The 24,309-nt window shown below is 33.3% G+C and overlaps 2 protein-coding genes and 1 pseudogene across 2 annotated transcripts; 2 read left to right on the top strand and 1 right to left on the bottom strand.

Moving 5' to 3' along the window:
- The first annotated feature begins 16,169 nt into the window (after positions 1-16,169).
- On the top strand, positions 16,170-17,506 carry LOC120144476 (small nuclear ribonucleoprotein E-like). Its single transcript, XM_039158515.1, has 6 exons — positions 16,170-16,294; positions 16,399-16,425; positions 16,536-16,598; positions 16,949-17,027; positions 17,107-17,152; positions 17,233-17,506. Exons 1-6 carry the CDS (start codon positions 16,253-16,255, stop codon positions 17,240-17,242), a joined length of 267 nt encoding a protein of 88 aa, XP_039014446.1. The 5' UTR covers positions 16,170-16,252; the 3' UTR covers positions 17,243-17,506.
- An 807-nt stretch (positions 17,507-18,313) lies between these two features.
- On the bottom strand, positions 18,314-19,036 carry LOC120144804 (anther-specific protein LAT52-like). Its single transcript, XM_039158768.1, has 2 exons — positions 18,860-19,036; positions 18,314-18,780 (listed from the first exon to the last, which is right to left on the bottom strand). Exons 1-2 carry the CDS (start codon positions 19,017-19,019, stop codon positions 18,443-18,445), a joined length of 498 nt encoding a protein of 165 aa, XP_039014699.1. The 5' UTR covers positions 19,020-19,036; the 3' UTR covers positions 18,314-18,442.
- A 1,435-nt stretch (positions 19,037-20,471) lies between these two features.
- LOC120144703 lies at positions 20,472-22,922 on the top strand (annotated as a pseudogene).
- Positions 22,923-24,309: the final 1,387 nt, after the last annotated feature.

The following is a 24,309-nucleotide window of genomic DNA, read 5'->3' as shown; positions in this document are numbered from 1 at the left end:
TTCTGCTTCTACTGTTGATGTTGCTTGATGACGGTGATGCAGTTGAATTTTGTTGAAGACCTTGATCATCATCTTTTTCATCTAGATCGATAAGATCATCATCATCTTTATCTTCATTAAAAATAGTCATTCAACTTTCTTGTCTTCTCTACTCCATTTATAATATTTTGCATTTTCAAACTCGATATATCTTGAAATTATTACGTTCTCAGTAAGAAAGCCTATAGGCTTTGCTTTTTACATCATAGCCGATGAAAACACATTTCTCTCCTCTGTCATCAAGCCTTTTCTTGTCTTCTCAGGAACATGTGCATATGCAATACACAAAAATTTTAAGGGGTCCAACTCCTAGTTTTTGACCACTTATTGCTTCATTTAGAGTCATATGCTTCACACTTTTTGTTGGACATCGGTTCAAAAAATAAATTACATATGTAACTACTTCATCCCAAAAATTTATCGGTAAATTCTTACCTTTTTATCATGCTCCTGGAAAATGTCATGGATTTTTTTATCATTTCTCTCTACAACTCCATTTTGTTGAGGCGTGTATCTTACCTTCAGTTGATGAATGATATCATGCTCTTTAAGATGTCTTCAAATAAATCTTATGTATACTTGATTCCTCTATTAGATTTGATTATTTCAAATATTTTCCACTTTGATTTTCCATCATTGCTTTAAATTCTTTTAATTTCTTCAGTGCTTCTGATTTTTTTTCAAAATATCAATCCAACCCTTTCGACTAAAATCATCAATAAAGGTTAAATAGTATATTTTACCTCCAAGTGATGGTATATCGAAAGGACTAGCTATATCTATTTACATAATCTCTAATTGCCTTCAGACTTGCCAGGATCTACCAACCTCAAAGCTTTGTTTGTGTTGTTTTTCCTTAATGCATGTTTCACCTAATTGATCTAGAAGGTTGATTTATGGCAAACCTTTCACCATACTTGCCTTTGATAACAACTTCAAACTTAAAAATCCAAGATGTCCATATCTTAAATGCATAACCACGAATCTTCTTTAATTATTGTCTTCATGCACCTGACTTGATGTTGATGGTAAAGAGATGATTTCGAGTCATATCGACTTTAGCAATTGATTTCCTTCTTTATTTTTTATGGAGAGGGAGTGATTCTTCATCTTCACTTCGTATCCTTTCTCCAAGAGTTAACCAATGCTTAAGATGTTGTTTTTCAAAGCTAGTACATAATATACATCTGAGATGTACTTCGTTTCACTATTTTCTAAATAATCATAACTTCGCCTTTGCCTTTAACTTCTGCGTGTGGATCATCACCAAATGTTACTTGTCCCTGAATTATTCCATATAACTTCATGAACAACTCCTTTCGGCCATACATGTGGTTGCTGACACAACTATCGAGATACCAAATATTTTTCTTGAATTCTCCATCTCCTTTGTAAGTTAGAAAAACATGTGAATTTTTAATAGTGTGTTCTTCAAATGCTGCTACATTATTTCTTTCTTCTTGTTTAGGAGCTTATCTACATTCGTAACTATAGTGACCATATTTATTACAGTTATGGCATTGTACCAGGGATTTATTTCCTTGTTGATATTTGCCTCTTCCTCAAGCTCGTCCTCTCAATCCTCAACCATGGCTTGATGTTTGGTAATTTTCACTTGTTTCAGTGGTGCCATATGATCGACCACCACGTCCACGTGCTCCTTGTCCACCTCTATTTCTTCTATGATAATCACCACGATTTCCTCTACCTTGTGTGTAGTTGTTGCTAACTTCTCCTTTATTGACATTAATGTTGCTTTGCAAAGCTTGTTCCAAATTTTAATAATCTTCATTTTGCTTCAGCTTCTTCTCATGGTCCTAGAGTGAACCCATAAGTTTATCGATCGATATTTGGGACCAATATTTCGATTCTTCAATTGCTACGACCATGTAGTCGAATTTTCGTGTTAACGACCAAAAAATCTTTTTCATCACTATGACCTCATCGAGTGATTCATCATTTCTTTTCAGTTCATTCACCACCGCTTTTATACGACTAACATAATAATCTATGCTTTATGTAATTTTTATTTTTAGCATTCCAAATTCAGCTCTAAGAGATTGTAAATATACATTTTTTATCTTTTTCGACAATTTGAAGAGATTTTTGTAAAATCTCTCACGCTAGTTTTAAAGTCTTCGCATCAGATATTTTTTCAAAGGTTGATTCTTTAACTCCTTGAAAAATAAAGAGCAATGCCATTTTGTATTTTTTATGGAATTCATTCAACGCTTGTATCTCTTCATTGGTCAAAGTTGCTTCATTTTCAAGTTCAACATAACCTTCCTCGACAATATCCTAACAATCTTGGGAACTGAGTAACGCCTCCATTTGAATGCTCCAATTTCCATAATTTGTCTTTGTAAATATCAGGATTTGTGGTTGAATCAAGTTGGTCATTTTCACCGTTGTGTATACTTGAACCAAACTTTGGACACCACTTGTTGGAAGCGTTGATGGACACTGGATAAACTTAATAATTCGTATGACATTATTGATATAAAATATGAGTACAACACGATTACTAGCTTCGACTAATTTACAAACGCCACACACACAACCAAAGCTTTGATCCGCTTCACTTTTTTTCACTATTGTATTTTTGTTTTCTCACACGTGTTTTCTAACTTTCACTCATATATGTTTTTCATTCTAACCGAAGCTACTACACATATTTATAGGTATAATTAACCGCCTCATGGAAAACAAAAAACTTTTGCCCCTTCATATGTCCCTAATTGTGCCTCACCTGTTATTTTTTGACACGTGTATTTTTCTTTTCTCCGACTAATTTGTTCATTTTAACGGAAAAACAGACGTTAACTTCAACCAAATATGCAGTGAACATGTCTTCTTTGTTTTCTTAATAATTATTTTTCTCATAACAATGTTGACGGTAAAATGATTGCATCTCTTTCCTAAAATTTTGTCCATGAAAAATACTGATCCAACAAATGAGTGTTAGTTTTTGTTTCTAATTTTTGATCTGACTTCGATAACGAAAAACACTAAACCATGGAGTTTACAGGTAAAAAAAATTGATAAAAGTGAGAGGGTGTTCTGCAAATGAAACAAGATGAAGAACTTCAGTAATCTTGTTGTTAATGATTCCATATTTTAATTAGATATGATTTAGTGAAGAAGTTGATTCAAAGACAACTAAGCTTTATTCCTTCTTCAATGGCCATAAAAACAGATTTGATGATTGACTCCATTGCTCAAACCTCTGTTGTGCAATGTCCCAAAAAACATCAAGTTTTCATCTTGCCTTTAATTTCTCTGTAATTAATCTCCAATAGAATATCCAAATTAGTTTTCTTACAATAACATCTACTAAACTTTGTGAGTGTTAAGATTATTCATGCTTACATGTCGTTGTAGTGCTTTGTGGATTAACACCATTGTAACATGTCGAGCTTGAAATTATTCCAGTTCAGTTCAATTCAATTTTAGTCGAAAGAATTCAGAGAGTGTTTAGAAGCTTGTAATTATAACATTTGTCTTGCATCCACTTAAATAAAATTGTTTTAAAACTTAAGTGTGTAAATCTAATCTTCTTGGGCATGAGATGAAATGGTTAAGATCCCATGAACTGTTGCATTAATCAATATGCAAGATTGCAGATCCATAGCAATAAAGAACGCATAAGGGAGAAACCGAGAAGGGTAAACTTAATCAAGATGGGTAAAATATCTTTGTTTTATTGCTTCGATTAATCAATATTTCATGGAAAAGAATTCTCAAAGGAACTTTGTTGCAGACTTTGGTTGAAGTTGATATCTATACTGCCGTTAAATGAAAAAGTTAGTAAAGAGAAACCCTAAGACACGTGTCAAAATTCTATAGGCGGGCATAATTAGGGGCATGATAAAGGGGCAGAAGATTTATGTTCCTCGTGCAATTGCTTTTTAATTGTTATTGCCATACACGTTGATATGCTCCCATCTTTCCAAGTGCTTTTGCTTCTCACCTGTCCTTTAATTTGCCACGTTCAAATTCTTATCAAATAAGTATTCCAATTGTTTGTTATGATTTGCTGCCTTCCTTGTCGTGCTGGATTTCATGACTTCCTTATCCCTTAATTAAATGTTTAATTCATTGATGCTAAGTATTTGCAATTTGCCAACTCACCATACTGTCATGTGTTGAAAGCTTGCTGTCTATTTCATCATTTGCCACGTGTTTACCGGCATTCAATCCGGTTTGCTTCTAACAGTAAGATTGTAGCTATGCTCACTAAAATCAATAGGCAGTATACCTGAAGAAGGTGCTATGTTTTATCATCAATGGCAACTATCTCCTTGGACATTTCTAATTCAGGATCAATTTCTGCAATTTAAGTCTCTATACTTCGGGCTAAACTACCTAATATAAATTTATAGTATTAGTAAATAATTATAATAACATTATAAATAAATTAAATTATTTTGAGCCTACTTTCCCATCACTTTTTAGAGGCATTAACAGTTTCTTTTTATTTATTTTTTCTCATACTTTTTTGTTTTTTTTAATAAATCTCATTTATTTTTCAAGTGTCTTGCGTATAAAGTTTCTTCTTCTCATTCTCAAAGTTGACTATTTTAATATATCATTTTTTTAATGAGTACCATATATATAACCATTAGATATCTCATCAATATACACATCACAAAATATTATTGCCAACCTCATAACCAGTGACAGAACTATGTGTAGTTCCAGGGGACCACTGCCTTCACCCCACCAACTTTTTTTTTGTCCCTATCAATTTTAATTTATTTTAATTTTGTCCCTCTTATTTTTATTGTTAATTATATTTTGTCTCTTTGAACTAGAATCATGACTCCGTCTCTACTCATAACTTATATCGTCCATAATTTTTCACCAATTGCTTTAACATGCAAACTATTTTTCATCTATTATCTCTCATTTTTCTCTATACATAATAAAATATTACAAAATTAATAGAATTGGTACATTAAAATGGAAATGAAAGCACAAATTTTCTAAATACACATGTACTTTACTCAATATTAGTAAGGCAAAACAAGACAGGTTTGTTGCTGCCAGTGCACATAAACAACTATTTTGACCATTTTTTTAATGTACAATATTACCAAATACATTGAATGTTTGATGTTATTTTTAGGACAAATAAAACTAATAATTTAATATTTTATTCAAAATCTGTTCAAATATGGAGAAATGAAACTTCGAATAAAATTTTCAGAAACTATACAAATTACATGACTGAACAAGTGATCGATGAAGTTTGAAACTATTACGACAAGGAGATGGGAGCCAAAAACTGTTAGTGTTATTTTCTTTAAATAAGTATCAAGCTATCAAATGCAGTGATTTAAACAAAAGATTATACTACAAAAGAAAAATCATTTTTAAAATCTTTTTACCTTAATAGGTTGAACTAGAAAGGGTAACAAAATGAAATGGAACAAATGAATAATTATGTACAAGTTGCATTAGATGAAATTAAATGAAGTTGGTCTTTGGCAAAAATCATTCAATATAACTTAACATTTTTTCATTCGAAGATTGAATTTATTTTTCATTTAATATATTTGTTTTTCACTAATTAAAGGGTAACACGTGCCATGATAGAGAGAACATAAACCAAGAATAAATGAATACAATGAGAATTGAGTCAAGATTACCACTTGATATAATATTGACAACATGTCGTGTATATTTATATATTAACATATAAATATTTAATTTATTAGATATAATTGATTTTATTTTTGTTTTAAAATTATTAATAAAAATAATATATATATATATATATATATTATTTTCAGATTCAATTAAAAATATATATATTATTCTTATTTTTAATTTATTAAAAATATATTTTTATTCTTATTTTAACTGAAAATATATTATTCTTTAACTTAAAATGTATATTTTATTTTAATTTTCATTTTCATTTTCAATATATATTTTATTTTTATTTTCATTTAAAAATATTTTTATTTAACTCAAAAATATATTTTATTTCAACTAAAAATTATATTTTATTTTTATTTTAACTACAAAATTATTTTTTATTTTTATCTTAATTTTAAAATATTATAAGTGTTGACACCTGTTTTCACCCGGGGATCTTGTTAATTTTATTAATATTAATTATTATTATTATTTCTATTATTTTTTATTTTCGTATTTAGATTATTATTATATTTTTTTCTTTAGGCCCAAAATTACACCCAAACACGAATTACAAAGCAAATCGGTCCCCAAAATTACATCCAGACTCAGGCCTAACTACCAAACCCTAAAGGCCCATTATGATACAAACTTTGGCTAACCTTAATTTTAGGGTTAGCCTCTTGTCACCTCCGTCGCCACCCAGAAGATGAAAAACCGCCGCCGCCGAAGAACCTAGCCGAGAAGCAAGCATTGCTGATCTTCATAGCCACCAAGCCGAGTCGGGTTGGATTTTAACGGAACCCGAGGAACAGTGCTCTGCCCCAAACAAGGAGCTTGTTGCTCTAACATGCCACTCCACACATCAAGCAACCACAAAGATCAAAGCATTATAATGATTTATTTTTTTTAAATATCTGTAAAATTAGGGGTTATAAAACTCGAATGGTTGTAAGCAAATGGGGTTCCTTTTTCGGTTTTTCAAAGGCAATACAAGTAAAAGAAAACTTGAAGGTATTCTTTTTCTTTTTTATTTTCGGTTTCGAATAAAAATAAAAACGGTTAAGCATATTTACGCAACAAAAATGAAAAAAGAGGGTTAGATCTAGAAAGATACATGAGAGGGAGTTGAACCGTACAACCCGTTCATCTTCACGATCGGAGAATACGAGAAATCGAAAGGTCGATAGGCTTTTTTGGTTTTTTAGGGGACTTTTAGGTGGTTTCGGCCTTATATCTAGTCATGGGAAGGTAGATCGAAGCGAGTAGGTGCGTTTGAGGCTTAGTTTAGGTCATCAGCGGTTAAAACGACGACCGGAATGATGGCCGGAGTAGTGGTAAGGTGGTCGGCAGTGGGCTAACCAAAAGAAAAGAAGAGATAGGGGAGAGGATTTAGAATTTTTTAGGTTTCGATTGAAATGAAATAAAAAAGTGGGATATATAAGGAAACTTTAGGGTAAAATCACGCATATGTCCCCCAAACTTAAGTGTGTTTTTGCATGTTAGTCACTTACGAGGATCGAAATTGCTATTTAGCTGTTTTTTGTGCATTCTATGTATTTTTGGGATATTTTTTGTTTAGTCCCCCATAGTTTAGCGTGTTTTTGCATGTTAGTCACCTGTAGGGACTGAAGTTATTATTTACCCATTTTTATGCTTGTTATGTGTTTATTGGGTTATTTGCTTCTTAGTCTCTCTATGTTTAGCGTGTTTTTGCATTTTGGCCATATGTAGTGATTGTTTAATTTTTCTTTAATTTGGCTAGACCGATTTAGTAATTTACACAATTTTCTTTAAAAGCATGTTTTAGGCTTATAAAAAAGGAATAATTGTGAAATAGTCCCTATAGTTTTAGCATATTTTATATTTTGATCTCTAATCTATTTTTATTTTATTTTATTTAACCATGCAATCTTATTTTATTTTAATTTGGTCCCCATATTTTTCTTATTTTTATCCTTTGTAATTTTACCACTTGATATTAAAAATGTTCATTTTAGTCACTTTTACACTTTATTTTATTTTAATTTTTGACATGATGATTTATTTGTTTACATTCTAGTCCTATTTGCATTTTGTTTTATTTTAATTTTTACATGTTACTTTTATGTTATTTTATTTTAGTCACTAATTAGTTTTGTTCTCTATTAATTTGCATGATACACTCATAAGCATTTATTGACTCGAACCAAAATTAAGATTGTCGTAAAGTAACTGTCTTAACGTATAAGAAAGTTACTTTCGATAATTTTAAAATGAAAGTCTATCTCATTAAATGACACAAATTAAATTGAATCCATTTTAAAAAATATCGGGATTGAGAAAAAGATTATGTTCATTTAATTAAGTTCACCGAGAAAAGACTGTTAGATCGAATCTAAGGTCTTGTCTCGATGTATTTAAATAATTGAACATCCTTATTCTCATTAAATATTGGTAAAATAAATAATTAATTGTACTTGCTTGATGTATGCTTTTAATTTGTTTTATTTTTGTATGCATTTTTCAATAAAATTTCAAACTAAGTAACACTCAAATCAATATTGAATTTTAGGACAAAATAGTAATATCTTTTCATTTCGGTTGGAGTAATAAATGACTGCTTTAAGGCGTGAGAGGTAATTTATTCTCGATTGGAAATAATTAGATATTACAACTTTCTCTCGAATCAATATTGATTTTTAAGCCAAAATAGTGATATCTCTTTATTTCGATTAGAGTAATAAATGACTTCTTTAAGGCACGAGAGGTCATTTATTCTCGATTGGAAATAATTAGATTTCATTGTTTTCTCTCGAATCAATATTGAATTTTAAGACGAAATAGTGATGTCTCTTCATTTTGATTGGAGTAATAAATGATTGTTTTAAGGCATGAGAGGTCATTTATTCTCGAATGGAAATAATTAGATATTATCGTTTTCTCCCTTAAAATCCAAAGAGTATGTTTTTTTAATAAAAAAAGAAGGTCTTAGAGTTATTTTTTTTATTGTACTGTTATTTTGAATTAATAATGAATTTTAGGATGTAATTATAATATTTTCTTTTTTCGATTGGAGTAAGAATCAACTTCTTTAAGGTATGAGAGCGCGATTCTTCTCGATAGGAAATAATTAAATATTATTTTGTTTCGTCCCAAAATTCAAAGAATATTATTTGTATGGGATCTTAAATTAAATTAAAATCGAATTTTTAAATTTCATTGCAAATACAATTAATTAATCGTCTAGTTATCGATTTAGGGCGACGTGGGGATGATAATCCTTCCCCATTCATAATCGACTCCCAAACTCAATTTTTTGGTAACACAGACAGTAAATTTGTTGTTTTAATCCAAATTAATATTTTTATTAAAAAGACAAATACGTTTTTTGGGTGCCTAATCACACTCTAATAAATGATTGGTGGCGACTACTCGAATCACGTTTTATTAGTAATAGGTTATTAAATTATTCGAGACGAGATATTTTAAAAATCAAACTTGTTTTTTAAAAAGAAAAATAGTTTCGACAGCTTGGCGACTCCGATGGGGACCTTTTCTTAAAGAGTCAGGCCATTAGTCAATTAATTAATTGTCTTTGCAATGAGAATTCTGAATTCGTTTAAATTAAATTTTTTATCTCTTGTATGGTTTAAATAAATTTTATGTTTATAATTTGATCAATCACTAAATAGTTGTACTGATTTGTTTAATGGTGTTTTCAGAGTAAATAAATGTTCAAGAATTTAAGATTTATGTTTGGTGTTGTTTGATTTATTTCCTCTTTTCCTCACACACTACACGGCTGCATTTGCATAACATGAGCTAAAATCCCGCTCTGTCCTATTTAAGTAGGAGTGAGAAACTACTCCCTCATGTGATTTTCACCTTCGTATGGGATAGTGAATCGCTCCGTCCTATTTGCATAACGAAGTCACCAAGTTGTTACATCCAGCCCTTCTGGGGGAAAGCCAACTAGTTGCAATGATTGAGTTTTCTTTTGAAATGATTTTTGATAAAATATTGGGAGTCGCCATCAACCATTTTTAGGGTGCGATTGGAACACCTAAAATCGGGTAATTTGAATAAAAAATATTTTATTTTATCAAAAATACCAAATTTGAGTCTATGAAAACCATAAATCGAGTTTTGAAAATAATGTTGATTTAATTCGAGAATTACTAATGGTCACCCCTGAGTATATCACGGAGGATACACTATTAATTCTTTGATAAATAAACATTGACTTATCATTTTAAAATCAAGATAGAATTAAACAACCCTTTAAAACCTAATTATGTTAGATGGGTTAATTAGGGCAATCCATAACTTAAAGTGTCAAATTATGTAATTAAAGAACATAAAGGACTAAACCTGAAAATGAATGCTCTAATATTAAGTTGAATCATCGAAATGATCCCTTGAGCATTTTAATGCGAGAGCCAAATCAAATAATTCCCTAAATTAAAGGACTAAAATGAAAACAAGCCTAAGGTGGAGGTTCTAATTATTAACCTACATAAATTTTACCAATTATTTAATTGAATAATTGAAATTAACCCTCTGGCATTTTAATGTGATCACCAAAATTATTTCGTAAATTAAGAAGTTTAGGGACTAAAGTGTGATAAATTATAGAAAACATTAAAACTTAAAGGCATTTAAAGTCCAAGGTTCTAATTATAGAGTAAACTAAAGAAAACGAAATCTAAAGGATTCATCATAAAATTTTAACTAATTAAAGAAAAACATTAAAACTTAAAGGCATATGAATTAAAAGCAATTAAAATCAAATAAATAAATAAAGAATTGACAAACATGTAAGAAAAAGTTAAAATTAACCATGCAAATTTAGTAAAAAACTAAAAAAAAATATTAAATTAAATTAATATTAGGGTTAATTAATAAAAAATAATCTAGGGACTAAATTAAAATAAGCAATATAAACAGGGACCTAATTTAAACTAACTATACAAGTTTCAGAATAGTGACTAAATTTAAGTAAATGTAAATTAAACATGCAAAATTGGAATTATGACAATGACTAGAACGTGAAAATGTGCCTAAGTTGGAGGGACTAGAGCATAAATTTATGTTTTAATAAACCTGAAATATATTAGCAAATAAAATGCATAATAACGTAATTGGTATAATGAATTCTAAAGTAAAATTAAAATATGCTATTGATGACTGAAATGTAAATATGTGTATAAAGTTTGGGGACCTCAACATAATTTGCTCTTTTTTACACATATAATAACCAATAGCATGCAAGTATGTAAAATTGCACAATTAAGACATCATATTCGAAATAATGGTAAAAAAAACAGCAGATTAGTTACCAAAATATTAATACGCGATAATCTTGTGAGGACCTGAGTGAAAACAACCCTAGACTAGATATATAAATACTATATTATAACCTAATAGTGAACCCTAAACCTATTTTAAACAAAACGGCCACCCCTCTATTTGTTTCTCTCAAAATCCCTTCTCCCCGCTCATTACTCTCGGTCGAGAGATCTCCAAGAAACCCGACCAACACCAGCCATCGTGCTTCCACGGTGGCTCTATTTTCGATCACCACTGGATTCAGCCGAGGCAACCAAGACAACTCTCAAACGAAACCAAATGATATAGTGTCTCTCTCAAATCTCTCATCTCCTCTCTCGGTTGAGAACCTAAACCCTAAACACCAACCACCATGTTTACTTACTAGAAACCCTCCGACCACCGCTAATGGTGGTCGAATCTACCCAGAACCTGACCAAACAGTTCCCAAAAGCTTCATGACTTCGTCTAAAACCTAGATCCGAGATCAAACCTACCTAAAACATCTCAAAACACCCTCAAAACCCTCAGAATGATTGGTTGCTTTAACCCCGGTGACTTGGATTTCGGTTATGACAGACAGATAGACAAGTAAACTCTCATTTTCCCTACTTTGTTTCTTCATTTTTTTAACCCGAAAACAAAACTTGCATACTATAAATTAAAATCGAGAACAAAAATGAAAAACGGTAAACATACCTCTAATAAAATTACTTCGAATGCTTTTTTTATTTCACAATATTAAGGTTCCCCCTCTTTACAAGATTTTTGTTTGGGTTTTATACCCTGTTTACAGAAAAAAATCTAAAACCAAATCTAATTTTTCGATAGGGTAAACTACGCCAATGGTTACTTATGTTTGGGGTAGTTTTCGTTTTCACCACTGATGTTTAAAAAGTTACAAATCGGTTACTAACGTTATCGTTTGTTACAAAATGGTCATTAGACGTTAACAATTGTTAGTAGACGTAACGGAAATCGCATCTAGATCGTTATCTGCTGAGTTGGATCGTTGACTGCCACAGTAGAACCATTTTGACCGATTCTTCTTCTTCCTCAACCCTACTCCATCTTCTCCCTCAACCCAACCAAACTGTTTCTTTTCCTTTCCCAATATTTCCCCAGAAAAAATCTCATTTTGAACATACTTTCTGGATTCGGGTCTGATTTCGGAGATGGATAAGCAACAACATTTTCTTTTAGATTTAACCCCTCATTCCGATCATTTCTTTCTCATAAATACTCTTTACAGAAACCAATCTTCAGTCACCGGAAAACATATCGAATTCCGACTGAGGATGTTACAGATGTTGTTGCAGCTCCGTCTTCACTTTGGATCTAACAACACTTTTCATATGGCTAATCCTACGAAGTTTGAACCCTAAATGTTCCATAGAAATGTTCCATAAAAATATACTTTTCTTCGCTTAATAAAACCCTAAACACACCAAAGGATACCACCTTAAACCTCACGTTGAAGCTACGCAACCCCAACAAAGATGGGTCTAGAAGGGAGGATGAAAGTTTGTAATGCGCTGATGGATATGTGTGGAAAGTATGGGATGGCGGCGAATATGAGAAGGGTTTTAGTGAGATGGAGGAGAAGAATGTGGTGTCATGGATAATGGTTTTGGATTGGGTGTTGATGTGGGAGGGTGTGCAGAGATGACAACAAAGTACCGGCTGAAACTTGATATCCATCGACTGTGCAGTCTTCAATGGCTTCATGAACCAATGAGAGTAGAGCAGCATGGTATAGGCGTAGCGTTTCCTTGATGACGGACCCAAGGTAAACTAAGTTTTTGGTGTCTGATTCTTTCACTAGCAGTCTATCTTTACCGACATGGATGTTGAGTTCATGTTGGACCTTGTGCATTGCATCATAATTATTGAGTAATAAATATAAAGCCCATGTCATTGTGATTGAGGTGGTATCTTCCGCCGCTAATATAAGAGCCTATTGGATTATGACCATAGAAAGATCAATAATGAATCTCCATAATAGTCTAGTACTAGTATGGGCAAGCTTGTATTTATAACATCAATGAAGGATTTGGTTACGAAATGGACATACGAGAGTGTTGGCTTTATTGATGGTATCAACATCGTGCTCCTCTGCATCACAGAGAATAGCTAGCAACACCCCATGAGATCTTGCTCACTATTTGCCTCATCTTCATCTATCTTACGCTTGTGCTCTTGTAGCCATCCTTCCACAACTTGGTCCAATTCTTTCGCTATCTTCTTCATGGACTCCTTATCTCCACCAATGTCCAAACCATTCCAGAAATGGCAGCACATCGAAGACCACGAACTTTCCAATTACTTCAAAGAAGTCGTTAAATGGCTTCTTCTATTCCAGGATGTCATCTCGCTTCCCCACAATAATCCTCATTCTCACATTAAGAGTAACATCTCTAAACCATCTCTGCATATTCCAGGCTGTCATCTTGCTTCCCCACAATGATGGTTGGTTATGTAGGGAATGAATTTAGCAAGGAGGGATTTCTGCTTTTAATTCAGATGTTTTTTTGTGGATTTAAATTGAATTATATAACACTTTGTTCTTTACTGTTAGCTTGTGCATAGTCTAGAGATGTGGTGATGGGTAGATGGGTTCATGTTTATGGCTTGAAGATGAAGGGGATGGAGATGGATATCATGGTAGAAACTGCCATGCTGGATATGTATGTAAAATGTGGGAGGGTCAACCTGCAATCAAAATTTTCAAGTGAATGACGCGAAAGAGAGGAAATTACGGTCAAAATGGGATTTTTTTGGGGAAATATTGGGAGATGAAAAGAAACAATTTGGTTGGGTTGAGGAAGAAGATGGGGTGGGGTTGTAGAAGAAGAAGAGTCGGTCAAACTGGTTCTACTGTGGCAGTCAACAATCCAACTCAGCAGATAACGATACAGCTGCGATTTCCGTTACGTCTACTAACAGTTGTTAACGTCTAATGACCATTTTGTAACAAACGATAACGTTAGTAACCGATTTATAACTTTTTAAACATCAGTGATGAAAACGAAAACTACCCCAAATATGAGTGATCATTGGCGTAGTTTATCCTTTCCGATATTCTATTTTGCATGGTTGTTATGAGGACAAGAGAGCTTGTTGGGCACGCATATCCTATTTAGCTGTGAGGATTCTAGAAGGTTCTAAAAACGTTGAATGGTATGTTGGAAACGATGGGACCACAAATTTGATGACGTGGAAGATATGGTAATTTGGTTGTTAACATGAGCTTCTAGAAGCAGCTGCGTGAGGGGGCAGAGGCGGCGGGAGCTTTTTCGTTGATTAGGGTTTCTAATAATCCTAATCAATTGGGCCAATGATTTGTGTTCGGTTATTTGGGTTAATAGGTTAACAATGTATATGGTTAAGACTTGTAATGTTTTGGTCTATTGCATTAGGGTTACGTAAATGAGAGGAACTAACAAATGACTTTGTTTTTGTGTGGGTTAATGGATTGTTTAATGTAAATTGATTGTGTAAATGGTCATTTTAAATTGGACATTTGGGCTTTGGATATCCAATTTGGACTATATTTAGGTACTTTGGTGTCTGGTAAATGACTTAATTTCAAAATGAATATGTGGTCTCAAACCCAATTAAGCAAAGGCTTACAATTAACCACTTGAGAAAAGGCTTTTAATCTTTCACTGACGTCGCCAATTCTCCTTGAATTATCTTGATATCAATGCATGAACAATTGAAAATAGTCCTCGATCCCCCTCATTTCAATTTGAAATACTCGGAAAAAATTATGGTATTACAGTGTACAAAAGTTGGAGAGTCGTACAAACCTCGCGGGTCATTCTTCCATTATAGCGACTACACTTATCGGGACGAATCCACTTGTAAGATGATTGTTAATACCACGACAAAATTATCACTCTATTTAAATATTTTTGATCAATTCTAATACTTCGTTTTGCAACGATCAATTGTTTCCAACACAACCTTCTTGAATTCAACCTACAACAAAGACGTAAGTCGATATAAGTTCAATTTTCAAGTGAACTATATGGACAATATGCCTTGAGAAGAAACTACATAATAGAAACAATCAATCTGCGCCAAATTGAACTTTTTCGAAGTTGAAACCAACATAAGTGCATGATGACATTCAAATCAAGAATAACAGTAATCGTTAATTTCGTTCAAAGAGTTTGACATGTCACTTGGCACGGTTTTCTCTGCAAAGAATATGCAGATATTTGTTTACATCAGATTGTGCACTCACCCATGTATCCTCCGTATGTATCTATCATGTTTCCGTTGGCCAGTATATTGCCAATCACTTCGTCACTGTCAAACACGATAAACTCAAAACCTCGAGAAACAATAAAGTTCAATAATTAGAGAACACCTATCAAAGGAAAACGAATAGAAGCCTCACAGAAAGTGAAAGAAAGAAAACACGGATCACCTAGAGTTGTATCCTTATCTAAGCCTACAATTAATATTTTCCTGCACAAGAAAGAAGGGAAAATACTATTACACTATCCGGAAATATATCCAAAGATGAAACAAAGCAAAATACTATTAGCAGTGAGTGAATTCTAACGAGAATTCTGATCGAATTCATGAATTAAATTTATATTTTATTTAAAGTCTAATATAAAATTAATATTTTTTTCTAAAATGTAGAGATCATGTTTTATTTAAAATTTAATAATTAAATTAAAAAATAAACTTTTTTAATAACTTGTTATATCGTCAAATAACAATATTTAATTTTTTAGTGATCAAAATATTATAAACTGAAATTATAAAATGATAGCATAAATGACCAAAATATCACTTTTTAAAATTTGATGATCAAATGTGTATATTTGTAAAAAAAACTGACAATCTCAATAGTTTTCCTTAAAAATAGTTAAACATAATTACTAATATTTTAGGAAAAAAATTTAAAAATTAGATATTTTTTTTAATTTTTTTTATCTTTTAGCTTCTTTTAACTTTCATTACATATAACAAATTTTGATTGAGTGACATGACTTTCTTTAAAGGACAAAGGGTACCATATAGGGACTAAATTGAAAATTAAGCTAAACTTCAAGTCAAAAAGCAGCATTAAGCCCAAAAAAAGAGGGAAAGGATATCAAAGGCGTGGGGTTCGGGTGGTTTTTTATTCCCAATTTAATACGAGCTATTCTCTTTGAAACTAGGGTTTAAGAGCTCATTTCAACAACTCAAAACCTTTCGACTAAGAGGAACAAGGCGTTCGAGTTTTTATTTTGCAGCCATGGCGAGCACCAAAGTCCAGAGAATTATGACTCAACCCATTGTGCGTACATCTTTCTTTCTTTTTTTTCCTGAATCTCTCCTTATTTGGTGATTTCTTATTTGCTTATTTCTTTCTTTTCTTTCCGGGTTATTCTGTGGCAACAGAACCTGATCTTCAGGTTTCTTCAAAGTGTAAGTCTATTCTTCACGCTCTATTCGCTTCATTCTCTTTTATGGGTATGATTGTTTGTTAACTAATTGTTCGACTTTTTATCTATCTTTTTTGAATTGGAAATATTCAGAAAGCTCGCATTCAGATTTGGCTTTTTGAGCAGAAAGATTTGAGGATTGAAGGCCGAATCATTGTAAGTTTGATATTCAATTTTCTTTAAATAAACATTTTGAAGCTACTTGATATGCTGAAGATTTGAAGAATTTTAATTTCCCCAAAAAAGGTTTTGGCCTGGAATCCCACTTTAATTTTGTATCTGGGTGCATTAAGTCCTATGTTTCTGAAATGTCCCATATAGCTAGGCTTCAGGTGAAGTAAAGGTCTTAAATTCTATGTATACACGCATACAATAGTGTATATTGATATGACTGCCAAATTTGGTCGAATTGTTTTGACTGACAAAAGTATTAAAGCTCTTATATGCTTTGTGACTTATTGATGATCATATCCATTTTCTTATTTGCCCAGTTCTGCACTTTATAGGGTTTTGATGAGTACATGAATTTGGTGCTGGATGATGCTGAAGAAGTTAACATCAAGAAAAAGAGCAGAAAGACATTAGGTGAATTGGCTTACTCTTTTAATCTTACCGTTCCTCTCGTTGTTTGCATGTTGTCTTATATGTTTGTTTATAATTTCAGGAAGGATTCTTCTTAAAGGAGACAACATTACCCTTATGATGAATAGGTAAGTGAACCTAAATAAACTAGCTTGCTTACATTCTTTAACACTCAGATTTTAATTATTTTATTTTTTTCATTCTGCAGTGGAAAGTGATTGTTACCCCGACAGTTATTTGGATCAGCCATGCAGATTTTCTCAATATCATACTATTGTGCTATCTTTAAACATATTTTTACCTTTCATGTATTACAACTCACCTTATAAAAGGTGCTTGTATTTCAGACAGGCATGGATGCTTGCTTAGTTTATCTAATGATTGACATATATGATTCTGCCCTTTGATCTGCATTGTAAGATTTGGTTAAGTCAGCATCAAAAATCTTTTTTATCTGTTGCCTGAGTTCTTGTTATTTTGATAATCCATGCATAGAGGCTGTCCAGTTATGAATTTCATTACTTGCTGCATATGTTGGTTTTTCTGGTTCCTTGTTCATCGCTGTGAACAAGATATTTTGATTTTTTTGTGCCAGAGTTCTTTGATTTGTGTTCCGGTCAGGGCTGCATTCTTCTCCACACTGTTATTTTATCTCTTATGAAGACCAGGATTCAGAGGATCTATCTGGCTACTATTACCTGTTAATTTTGTTTCCGAGTCTTTATTAAAGTACCCGTTTCCACTCTTTTTCTTCCCTTTTCCCACCTCCACCTTCTCTCTTTTCCCTTTCCTTCCACCTTCATTTTTCGTATTTACCGGCAGCTTCTCTACTATTTTCTCTTTCATCCTCGACTCCCCTGGGTGGAGATCTGAGGCATTATGCTTCATATAAATATATGAAGCATGTTAAACTATCTATTTGTTTCGTTGTGAAATTCATTGCACCACTTAAACTCTTAAAGAGGTCGTGCAACATTTTTCTTTCTTGAATACAAAAGCTTTTCTTTTCCTATTTTATGTTCACTTGTAGATTGAGTTTAATTTGATTAAAAATGTTTTTGATACAATATATAAGAGTATATAAGATTAAATACGTTAAATATAATTAATATGCTTAACTTAGTGGCTAGGTGCTTGATTCCTTTCTTAAGGGTCTAGGGCTTGAATCCCGTTGTCTCCACTTTTGAAATTTTCTTGAATTTTATTCTTAAAGCTTGTATACAATTTCTTGTAAAACTTATAAAACATGCGAGAAATATGTATTGAATTTTATTAAAGTGGCACTTGATTAGATTTACAAGATGAAATGAGAGGATATGCAGGGAGGCAGGCTGTTATTAGATATTATGTTACGACGATGTGCTCAAACATTGAAAACAACGAAGTATCAAGTTTAGCTGGTAAATGAATGCAAACATTTAAAATGCCCAGGGAGTTAGAGGAAAGCCCATCTCTTTAAGAACTTGAGGGCAACCAGGAAGAGGTTCCTTCTTCTTGAAGCCAAGATTGTTAGCAGTTCTAATAGGGGCAGCTAGGCCATCTTGGGTGGTGAGCTCCACCTGAGATTTCTCCCATGATTCCATCTTTTCATTGCAATATGGGCGAGGACTCTTCTCCACGCTAACCTTGCAAATCTCGGCTTCGTGGTCTCCCTTCACCGGGATGCTGTATCCACCCGTCGCATTAGTAACTGCCCCTCGACTGAATGTTATGGCTTCGTCCCTTACCTTCCTGCATTCCAACTTCACCGTCGCACCTGCAAATACACCCAAGCATACGCTTAGTAGTAGGCCATCTTTGATGAGATTTAATGGAAGATGTGGGGTTCAACAAACCTGGAATGGGTTCACTGAGTTTGGTTTCGAACTCCACTCGACAAGTGTCACAGTAGACTTTGCCCACTACGTTGAACTTTTCAGCGGCAAGGGCAAAGCTGATAAGGGACGAAATGCTGATTGACATTAAAACCAGGGCCATCAGCCATGCTTTTTCCATTTTCTCTCCTTTTATAATTCTTGTTGGGTTAACTAAGGCTTCTTAAAAAGTAAAAACAAAGAATTTATAAAGAAATACTTTTTTTTTATATCTTTGAAGGGATTGTAGAGGGAGACTCGTTCCTCTCGTTATAATTGGTTTAACGTGCAATTTCTAGTGGAAACAAATAATTATCTAAAATTAGTAATTTCTTGAGTGATTGTAGGGAAATGAATAAATGATGACTGGATGATCAAAAGAGATTATATGAAGCTAAGGTTAAATTGCTTCAACATTTTTTGTTTGGAATTTTTTAGATTTTTTTAGTCATATTAAAATAAATAACACACACACACACACACATATATATATATATATATATTAAAAAAAATAGCTTATAAATTTTTTATAAGTACTAGCGTGCAATCAGGAGGTTCATATTCAAAAAACAATGGAGCATCCAAAGAAATAGCAAAGGAAGGTAGACAATGTTGTGACGAGTTTGGCCGCGCCACACCGAAGAAGAAGAAATAGCGAAACAGAGATTAGAAGCATCACTCTCTACCACAACGGAGTGGTAATGCAAATCAGCAACGAGTTGCACACCATATGTAATAGCTGAAGCTTCATCACCTGACCAACCCAAGCCATACCAGTCCCAGAGTGTAGGCCACCATCCACACTATTCTTCAAAGCCCCTAGATTTGGTCTCCAATTGATAATTGAATTCTAATGAAATTCAACCTAAACGATCAGTTTGAATAATAAAAAAAATACATTTTTATAAGGATTTATATAAAAAATTCTATATATTCGACTGGATTCATGCCCATCTTCACTCGTGTTGACCCGAAGATCCAAAAATTCACTTGAATTGAAAATCGAGTAATCCAAAAACTAATCAATCAATATGATATTAACCCAATTAAAATCAATCAATATGATATTGACCCAATCCAACCTACCATAGATTCAAACTAAATATAAACTTAGAATAAATCGATCCAAATCAAAATTAAATCAATTATCACTACAAGAAAATATACATTTAATAACACATGAACGATGACACACGCTAATTTATGACTTGCAAAACATGTGTGTCATAAAAAATGTCATGTTTTTTAAAATCTGAACGATTTATGACTTACAATAATGTGTGTTATATTTAATAGTCATAATCCAAAAAATTTAGCAAACACACGGAGTACACTTTCATTGTGTGTCATCTCGCAAAGTCGTCTTTTAATTTCTCCATAATTTTCATCACGTACGCATGCTTTCCCGCTTCTAAAATTCGTCTTTTAATTTCCCCCCATAATTTTATCTTTGATTACAACGCAAACGAAGGGATCAGTCAAAATTCAAGGGTTTCCACAGGTATTCCTCGTTCTCTATTCCACCATTCAATTTGAGTTTCTAGTTTTACGAATTTGTATGTTAAACTCTTTCTCTGTTGCAACGGGAGAAACAATGTGTGTTTCTAGTGATCTCACACGAATTAAACCCTTCCTCGTTCGCCATTCACGCACGCATGCGTTTTTTTATTTTGCTTTGGCATTCAGCTTCAGCGGCCAAAACCCTAATTACTTCTTTGCTTTCTTGATTTCACATCTCGCATTATTTATAGGGTGTGCGCTTTCATCGCATTATCCGATGTTTTATGATACAAGGTGGGGATATTTCAGCTGGTGACGAAACAGGGGGAGAATCCATTTATGGCCTGAAATTTGAAGATGAAAACTTTGAGTTAAAACATGAAAGAAAAGGAATGTTATCCATGGCTAATATGGGGCCTAACACCAATGGGTCTCAATTCTTCATTACAACTACTTGAACATCTCATCTCGATGGGAAACATGTGGTTTTTGGGAAGGTTTTAAATGGAATGGGTGTTGTTCGATCTATCGAGCATGTTGCTACTGAGGATGGTGATTACCCCACTCAAGATGTTATAATTGAAGATTGTGGAGAAATTCCTGAGGGGGCAGATGACGGAGTATCTATTTTTTTTAAGGATGGTGATATTTATCCCGACTGGCCAGCTGACCTTGACAAAAAAATGAATGACATTACTTGGTGGATGATGGCAGTTGACTCTATCAAAGCTTTTGGAAATGAGCAATACGAGGTTTCATATAATTTGCTTCATTTCCCCTTTTTGTATATTACACATCTCTATGTTATGGTTGTATAATGATGGCACATTTTCTACCATTAGACTGCCGAGTATCGATAGCTTTAGTACTTTTCTTTGGAATTTGATTTACTGCTACAGTGTTAGTAGATATTCCTAGTTGTTCCCTCTTACAGAAACAAGACTATAAGATTGCTCTTAGGAATATGGAAGGCTTTGCTCATTGGATGCTGGGACCTGGAGGCCATTTATCAAGGTGCATAATTTAGTTGCTTGATGGTCATGATTTTATTGCCATTAATCCTCTAGTTATTCTGCTGACCTTTTGCTTCCTTTCTAATTTGTCATCACACAGAGAAGAGCTCATCTTTGAAGACCAAGTCTCAGATATTTACAATAGTTCTATAAGATTTTTTATTTCCTTGAAAATATTAGATCAATAAGTCAAAGGTTTAGGCATCTAGCATGGCAAGATTCCAATCTTCTCTTATTTTTAGTTCTTCATTAATTGAGTAAAGCATGTTATGATAGGGAGTTCCTCTATGTTAGTATCTGTAATCACTTATATTCTTTTTCCGGTTATTGATGTTTGTTCTTTTCATATGACTGTTGTCTGTGTTGTTTGCTTTAGGATTGTAAGTTGAAACTGGGTGATCTAAAAGGAGCATTGTTGGATACTGACTTTGCAATTCGTGATGGAGAAGAAAATGTGAAAGCTTTCTTTTGCCAAGGCCAGGTCAGTGCTAAGTATTTGTACACATTCAAAACCATGTTTATTGCTTCCTTGGCACCACGTACTTTGCCTGGTGTTCTCTTTCCATTTCTTTTTGCTGGTCATATTTCTAATTTAGTTTGTACCTTTGCTTTTTTTACTGACTACTATCGGTGCTTTTTCAAGAATAACTAATATTGTCGTTTCTTATTTTGCTAATTGATTTAAGGGAAAAACCTTGTGTGTTTATAACAAAATAAACTGCATGCTCTTGTTTTAACTGGAATGCATGTTGTTTAAACTATTAAATGACTAGTTTTACTTTTATCCGGGATTTTTTTTACTTCAATTGCTTTTGTATTTAACTGATGTCAGGCACACATGACACTAAATGAAATTGATGTTGCAGTCGAGAGCTTTAAAAAGGCATCGAAATTAGAGCCTAATGATGGTCTGTAAAATATTGTCTCAAGTGAAACAGCTGTGAAACTCCTACCATGCTCCCTCCTTCCCTCTTCCATTTTCTTCCTCTATTTTATTATTTTGAGGTTTAGAATGACTTTCTAAGTTTTCATTTTTGATTAATGGAGTGCCATGTTGTGTCACCTGGTAAAGTTGCATACGATTGTAACCTAAGTATGAAACTTGATGTTATATCACTTAATTAGTTTCTGCTATAATTCTTACTTCTACTTCATCAATGTCCTTCAATTATATACTTTTGAGTAGATTCGGGATGACCTTCATCTTATATCATGTTTTCTTCTACTCAGGTGGAATAAAGAAAGAGCTTGCAGCTGCAAGGAAGAAGGTTGACATCAATCTATTCTTTCTCTGAATAAATATTTAATACTTTCCACCTCACACTTCCAATTGATTTCACCCATGAAGGTAATTGAGTTTGAAACACTGTTGCAGGTTGCCGATAGACGAGACCAGGAGAAAAGGGCATACTCTAGAATGTTTCAGTAGATCTTTAGCCAACTTTATGGTACATCAACAACCTTTCTGTTTGTTACTGCATACTCTAGAATCTGAGGGATCACACAAATCAAGACCGTCCATTACTGATCTGCCAACTGATTCTAACAATGTAAGCATCCTTATGTTTTGGTAACTTGTATTAACGCTGACACTTATTGATTTGTTTAAGCCACTAGGTTCTATAGAGGCTTTGGATCTTTATATTTCTAATGCAGAAGCACTTTCTGGAACCCACTTGCAAGCATCAAAATTGCCAGACCAAAAACCTGGAACCCACATGAGGAGAACATCTTCTTTCGATAGAATGGAAGACGCTGTTGCAGAGTCCATAGCTACTGAACTTCTCATGCAAGCTCAATCTTGGAAAACAGACCTACTTGAAGACACATGATCTACTAAAGCTGGTCAACCCATTGAAGAAAAAGCCTAGGCCTCCGAAACTGATTGAATTTTGCAATATCAAGATAAGTCAGGTGGTTCAACTAATTTAATTGGTTGTCTCATGTTTTGCATTGCCATTATTTGGTTTCTATTGTCTTATATTTCTGTTGTTCTGCATTAGGTTGAGCTGTCAATAATGTACGAAGGGTCCAGATTTGTTGTAAGTGATCTCAAGTTGCTGATGGATACATTTCACCGAGTCGAGTTCACGGGAACATGGAGGAGACTGATCTCTCGAGTTAAGAACATGTATATGGGGACCTGAAGTCTGTAACTGGGGGATCTTAATACTCCTGTAAACCGACCTTAAATCTCCATACTATGAATCTTCTCTTACTTAGAACGTAACAGTCTTGTCTCCCTCCTATTTGTTGGATTAGGACATGGAAATTTCTAATGCTTAATTTTATAATAAACTATGATAATAGTTGTTTGGTTTCTTCATTTTCCTAAAGCATCCACTACCATCACATATTAGATATGTGTGGGATTATATGAAGAAACTTATAAAAAAAAGTAAATATACCCGTGCCAAACTTATATTCATTTCTAGCACTAGCACTGATCTCAAGTAACATATTATTTGCAAACATGTAGGAGATTAGTTTATACCATAAAGTTTGGAATGCAGATCTTCGACCTTCCTTTAATTATTTGACATTTGGTAGGTCAGAAATTCAAAGACAGTGGACACAATCAACAACCAACTACAACTGCTCCTGATGGTGAATTCCATCTCCTTGACAATGACCAAGCTTCTGACCAGAAAAGAGCCTTTCCTAAGCGTTCAGCTGATGGCGCCGGTGATGGATTTATTACTTTCGTTAGGGGCCTCTTCAACAATCAACGGCGCAAAGCCAAACAATTTGTTCTACGAACTATGAGGGGTGAAGAGGAGGGCGACCAACAAGGACAGTTGAGTGATGGCAATGCATCTGCTACAAGGTAAAGTCAGTACTACATACCTAGACATTAGATGAATTTGGTGGGGAGTCATAGGCTTTGGTTTCAATTATTCTTTGTGCAGCATAGATAGT

This window comes from Hibiscus syriacus, unplaced genomic scaffold (genome assembly GCF_006381635.1).
Source record: "Hibiscus syriacus cultivar Baekdansim isolate YM2019G1 unplaced genomic scaffold, ASM638163v2 tig00110890_pilon, whole genome shotgun sequence".
In the NCBI taxonomy this organism is placed as follows: domain Eukaryota; kingdom Viridiplantae; phylum Streptophyta; class Magnoliopsida; order Malvales; family Malvaceae; genus Hibiscus; species Hibiscus syriacus.
This window is presented reverse-complemented; position numbering and strand designations above follow the sequence as displayed.